General features: G+C 42.2%; 2 protein-coding genes across 2 annotated transcripts; both read left to right on the top strand.

The window, feature by feature from the left end:
* The first annotated feature begins 2,035 nt into the window (after positions 1–2,035).
* On the top strand, positions 2,036–3,173 carry BCR41DRAFT_7060 (hypothetical protein). Its single transcript, XM_022030983.1, has 2 exons — positions 2,036–2,353; positions 2,465–3,173. Exons 1-2 carry the CDS (start codon positions 2,225–2,227, stop codon positions 3,101–3,103), a joined length of 768 nt encoding a protein of 255 aa, XP_021886545.1. The 5' UTR covers positions 2,036–2,224; the 3' UTR covers positions 3,104–3,173.
* A 162-nt stretch (positions 3,174–3,335) lies between these two features.
* Positions 3,336–5,476, top strand: BCR41DRAFT_344212 (hypothetical protein). Its single transcript, XM_022022458.1, has 2 exons — positions 3,336–5,009; positions 5,421–5,476. The coding sequence occupies exon 1, from the start codon at positions 3,387–3,389 to the stop codon at positions 5,007–5,009; it is 1,623 nt and encodes a 540-aa protein (XP_021886544.1). The 5' UTR covers positions 3,336–3,386; the 3' UTR covers positions 5,421–5,476.
* Positions 5,477–6,171: the final 695 nt, after the last annotated feature.

The raw sequence follows: 6,171 nt of genomic DNA, 5'->3' as shown, positions 1-6,171 counted from the left end.
AACGTCAAAGTTCATATATTCCTAGAGTCAGCAAGCAAGTTAGGGTAGACTTGCGGAATATTTCCATACGCTAGTTGCCCATTAATTTCTTGGATAGCGAAACCAATGAGTATATTCTCCCAGATCTATACACATTAAGGATTTACAGTGCCGAGAAAATCAGCCCTCCATATCCGGATACATCATTGTATTACTTCGGTACGTTGGGCCGGGAATGTCTAGGATTATGTACACTGGAATTTAGCGATCCCAATTTTGCGAGAATCCAAAGGAACCAATCCACAATAATTTCTTAAGCACAGCATACCTTCACCGCCCCTGGCTACTGACAAAGCCATTAGACCTACTTCTCCCTTACATGGCCATAAAAAAACGAGGGCATGGCAGCACTTCTGAGACATATAGCAGAATTAAGACAGCGAGATGCTTTATTTTGCAAGTTCTGCAAGCTCTTTCTGCAAGAATCACTAGCTGACAAACAAGCAATCCTACGGAGACTCTGTGAGACTATTAGAGTGCTGTTGATTAATACACAAAGTGCCAGCGCGAATGAAATATTTCAAGCTACTTTTCTGAATTGTTGTGACTAGAACCACTAAGAGGGCCTAAAAGCACTGTGGCAGAGATTGTCAATAGCACAGACTGGGTTAGCACTAGACTGGCTAACCTAGCCATCTATTTTGAGGTAGATGTCGACCAAGGAACTGTAGATGGTATGAGAAAGTAGCGTATTGCATTTAAACGGATAGGGAAGCTGAATCAGCTACGAAGTCCTGACCTAACATCTTGGAGTCCAAGGAATAAGAGGGAAAGCGAACGTTAAGCTTGGATTTAGGGACGCCCGGATGTACTAACCAATCTAAAGGGTTTCGTGGTAATGACCGCCAGCTAATAGGATTTGAGGATCCGACATGGGTTGTGGACAATTGGCCAAGAATCAGTTATTTGGATCGCTTGATAAACAGCCTACTATCCGCACATCATTCAACGCCATGCGCTGATATGGGTGACATGACTATTTGAACGTGCGTTTCTCAGTGTATAAAAATTTGGTACATATTCAGCCACAAGAAATTCAAACCAGGACCTAATTGAAGTTGAAGTTGATTGAAACTCATGTTATTATCAAGCTGTATGATGCTGCTTTATTTTTTATTTTTTTCCCATTCTTCTTTTTTATCCTTAATGTATTGACCCATTGAATGGGGTGACCTTGCTGTCAAAGTGTCAAAGATGAGTACAGCTGCTTTGATTACACCTAGCTCTTTGTTTAGCTTGCCAGTCGAGATAAGGCTGAGGACATTCGGCCGCTTGTTTAATACCCATGTCACCTCAGTCATAAATGGAATGATAGTACTTGAGAAAGACAGATTGCCAAAAAGAGTTTATGAACTCTCGTTTACACTATACGCCAGCAGCACATGAAAATCTTGAAAGATGCCACTACTCACTGTTCCGTTCCTGCAAATTTTGACACAGCCAATCAAATGTGTGGTGGCGTCAAAACGTCCTACAGTGACCTCCATTCTCCATGTTCCATTGGCATCATTTCTTCGTCATGAACAACATTAAATTGAATCTTACGGATATTCCGGAAATCACCTCGCTCATTGGCGACTTTCTCGCCCGAAAAGATCTTCTAAACTGTATCCTTGTCTCCAAGGCATTTCATAGTACTTTTATCAGATTCATGGAGAAAAATCACTATTGAACCTTCTCTATGCAGATATCCTACTGGCGGTGCCTTGCAAAATAACAAGAAATGGATTGAGGAGATTAGATTTCGAGCAGGCAGCATTCCGGGGGAGTATACATCATTGCAAGGATGTGGTCGCCTCCAGCCCATCGAATACCGAGGAGAGGAACGATCTGAACAGATTCACTTTTGAACTTGATCAAGGCTCACAGCGCTACAATCACCAGGTTTCACTTGAGCCATGGTCAACCTTCACAAGAGCTTTTGAAGACACTGCTGGATTGTGCCAACCTCAATCGGTTCGGGGCTTTTTACATTTATATTGAAGATGAGGTCGATCTACTCTTTGAAGTTTGTAAGAAAGTTAGGCACTTGGACTTGGATTTTGTACTTCTACACCATTTTCCTGTCAGCTTCTTAAGTGACGAGGCCAATGAATGTTTTCCCCCAAATATACGGACACTGGCTATTAAAGATGTAAAGGTAACTCAGTCTCCAAACCCGCACACGCCCTCGTATTGTCTCGGTATGTTGGTGAAGAGATGTCCAGGATTGCATGCGCTGGAATTTGCCGATTCCAACGAGAAAGGGGAACCTTACCATGCAAAGCACGATGATTTCTGCAGGGAAGCATTCCTCCAGCACGCTCGAGCTCTGGTAAATCTATCTGATCTGTCTTTGCCTTGTATGAATATAAAAGACGAGGACATGGCAGTACTTCTCAGACAGATGACTGAATTAAGACAGCTAAATATCCCACATTGTAAGCTCGGCAAGTTCTCGCTATATGGATTGCGAACCGATAAACAAGACATTTTGCATAATGGACAAATGATACGGAAGACAAGGCTTCGGAGGCTCTGCGAAACAATTGAGACATTGGTATTCGATAAACACTATTTTGAAGTGAGCGGTATTGTTCAAGCGATTTTATCAAATTGTCCACACTTGAAGCAATTGACGGGACCTAAAATCATGGTGACGGAGATTGTCAGTGGCGTAGAATGGGTTAGCACTAGACTGACTAACTTGACTATCTATCTTGAGGCAAACGTGGATCAAGAGACTGCTGAGGGCATGGCGAAACAGCGCATTGCGTTCAGACAACTGGGAAAATTGACTCGGCTTCGAACCCTTGACTTAACATCCTGGCGCAGAGAAAATGACAAACGAACTCTGGACTTGAGACTGAGAGCAGGTCTGAATGAGCTAGCCAATTTGAAGAATTTGGATAGCTTGGTGTTCAGGGGTGATAATCACCAGCGAATGGGTCTTGAAGAAGCGACATGGATAGTGGACAACTGGCCAAGCATCAGATGTTTGAATGGCCATCCAACTAATGAGGAAGATGTGTACACTTTGGTACATAGCTTACTTCAGTCTCACAACATAGTCCTTAACAATTAGACCAAAAGATTAGAGAAATACATTATCAATCCACGATCCTGGTGTAAAGGGCATGAGCTTTGGATATGGGTGCATACGATGAAGATTATAAAAAGATGGTTTCTCAAATAATAATAATTCAAGGATCTCTTTGTACATAAAATCTCACCCGAGGGTATTTCATTTACTCCACTTGTACAGTACTTCGTACTTACCAAATCTAAAAAGCCATTACAAACAAATGCAATGTCTTTGGACAAAGAGTGTGCAACCTGTGCAACAAAACAAAAAAAAAAAAAAATGAATGCCAGCTGTGGGAACAGGTTCACCAGCATCTTCTCTCTACAACCTTTACAACATGAACAATCTAAAAGTGAATCCTTTGGAGCTCCCAGAAATCATCTCGCCTGTTGGAGACTTTCTCGAGCGAAATGACCTCCTGAACTGCATCCGCGTCTCCAAGACTTTTCATAGTACCCTTATCGGGCATATATGGAAAGACGTCCTTGTCGCCGAATCCTATTCCAGATGTCCTACTGGCGAAACACTACAGAAACACAAGAAATACATTGAAGCGATAACATTTCGAAGTGATGATGAACCAGACGCGTTTCTTAGATTAATAATGAAATGTTTTGACATTCCATACGAGTATTGGTCATTGCAGGGATGTGATCGCCTCCAGTTCATCGCATTCGAAGGATGGAACTGTTACGAGCCGAATGACCATTTGAACCTCCTCCTCAAGAACCACAACTCTACCATCACCAGACTTTGCTTTAAAAATACTCAAACATCGCGTGAACTCTGGGAAACATTGCTGGGATGTACCAACCTCGAGCGTCTAGAAGTATCTGACGAAGATATAGACGACGAAATCGATGTATTCCTCCAAGTGTGCAAGAAAATTAAGTACTTGTACTTGAATGGACTATCCTTAAACCGGCTACCTGCCAGCTTCCTTAGTAATGAGGACAGTGATTATAATCTCTCAAATATTCACACACTAAGTCTTAAGAACATCCGAGTATACAGCCAGGACTCGTACACAAAAGCATATTGCCTTGGGGTGTTGGTCAGAAGATGTTCAGGATTGCGTGTACTGGAATTTTTTGATTCCTACGAATCATTTTCATTCCAATATGAGCAATACGGCGATGTTTTCTACAAGGAAGTATTCCTTCAGCATCCCTGGACTCAGGATAACTTGTCAGAGCTGATTTTGACAAACGCGCAGTTAAAAGACGAGAGCACGGCGAGATTGCTCAGACGGATGCCTGGATTAAAACGGCTAGACATCTTTCGTGAAGTCGGTCAGCTGTCTCTGCAGGAATTGCTATCTGACAAGCAAGAGGCTTTTGATAATGGACAAATGGTATGGAAGACAAGGCCGCAGAAGCTTTGTGAAACTGTTGAAAGATTGGTGGTCGAACTGGACGACGGAAACGAGGGAGTTGCTCAAGCTATTTTATCCATTTGTCCACTCCTGAAGAAGTTTGTGGGACCTAAAATCACCATGACGGAGATTGCCAATGGAGCAGAATGGGTGTGCACTGGACTGACCGAATTGACTGTTTATCTGGAGGTAGACATTGATCAAGAGACTACTGAGGGCATGGAGAAGACACGTAGTGTCTTTAAGCAACTTGGGAAATTGACTCAACTACGGTCTCTTAAGTTAACAAAGCGGGACTCAAATGATAGCGAAACGCGGGCGCTGGATTTGAGACTAAGAACTGGTCTAGATGAGCTAGCCAACCTGAAGTGGCTGCGTGTACTATCGTTCAGCAATGATGATCACCAAGAAATAGATCTTGAAGAAGCGACATGGATCGTGGAGAATTGGCCAAGAATCAAGTACTGGAATGGCAAGTTGATGTGTGATTTACTTGCGCCACACAATATAGATATTGGGCAAAAAGACTGAGGAAGTAAAGGAGTGCATTGCCTATTCATAGCCTGGTATGGAAGGAAGGGACCTTGGACATGTAGTAGAGGCAATAGTCATATACACTGTAGAATGCATACAGGTTCTCAACTAAAAGAATAGCTTGATCTGCTTTCGCGTCTCGTGAAGATATTTCTGCACTATATCTCAGTCGGAAGAGTGTAGGGATCATCGTCATTAAGTTTACCTGTACCTTGTACTTGTCCAAGTCTATAATGCTTTTACATATTAGACATAGAGTAACGCGTTACTGTTGCACACAAATATCACGTCAACCCTTTTATTTCGTTACAAACCCTACTGGAGCTTCATCCAGCTGTGGAAGACATGAATAAAGAAATGTCATCGGTCTTATTAAGGCATACCAAACACTCTATACAGCATGGGAGTAATACATGCATCTTATAAGGTAGTCAATCGGATGAGACTTGTGATAGAAATAAAAGGTGATATATTAGAAACCATCCCACTCGTTGACGGCTTCTTGTAACTTCTTGTAACCTGCATCCATGTTCCAAAGACTTTTCATAGTGTACTTATCAGGTGTAAAATATTTTGTAGACAAGTTTTATCAGGTCAGAAATATTTGTAGACAGATATGTGAATACGAAGGTCGGTGAGAATAAGATATGGGTCCACATACCACACCCATGGGGTATTAACATTTTCTGGTAGAGGCACCTGTACCAGATAACTATGTATCTATCTATAAGATCTATAAGGTGACATAGGTCCGTTTAAAAACCTCAGACCATGGATTTTATCGCATTAATGAGTATGACCCGTTATTGCCATTAATTTCTAATGCTAAGTCTTTTTAGCGTATTGATTCCGGGTTGGAACATGCAATCCATTTATCAGGTCAACAGAATGCTTCTCTTTCGTTTGTCTTTCGCCGTCTCACATGACCTATTCCAAGCAGCTGTCCTTGCTCAGCATGTAAGAGGGCCTTTAGTCTTTACACTCATGTCGTCCAATCAGCAAGTTAGACGTGAGGCAGGTTGTACACTTCGAGATTCCTACACTCTCGCGCAGTTTGACAGTGTATTGATGGGACTTTTGGACGAAGAAAGGACATTCACCAAAGAGTGGACAAGGAACAATGTCAAAACCTTGGCTGTGACCAAAGCGTGTGTGACCT

The sequence above is a fragment of the Lobosporangium transversale genome, assembly GCF_002105155.1.
Source record: "Lobosporangium transversale strain NRRL 3116 chromosome Unknown BCR41scaffold_1, whole genome shotgun sequence".
Classification (NCBI taxonomy): domain Eukaryota; kingdom Fungi; phylum Mortierellomycota; class Mortierellomycetes; order Mortierellales; family Mortierellaceae; genus Lobosporangium; species Lobosporangium transversale.
Note: the sequence above shows the minus strand (reverse complement) of the source record. Positions and strands in the feature narration are given on the sequence as shown.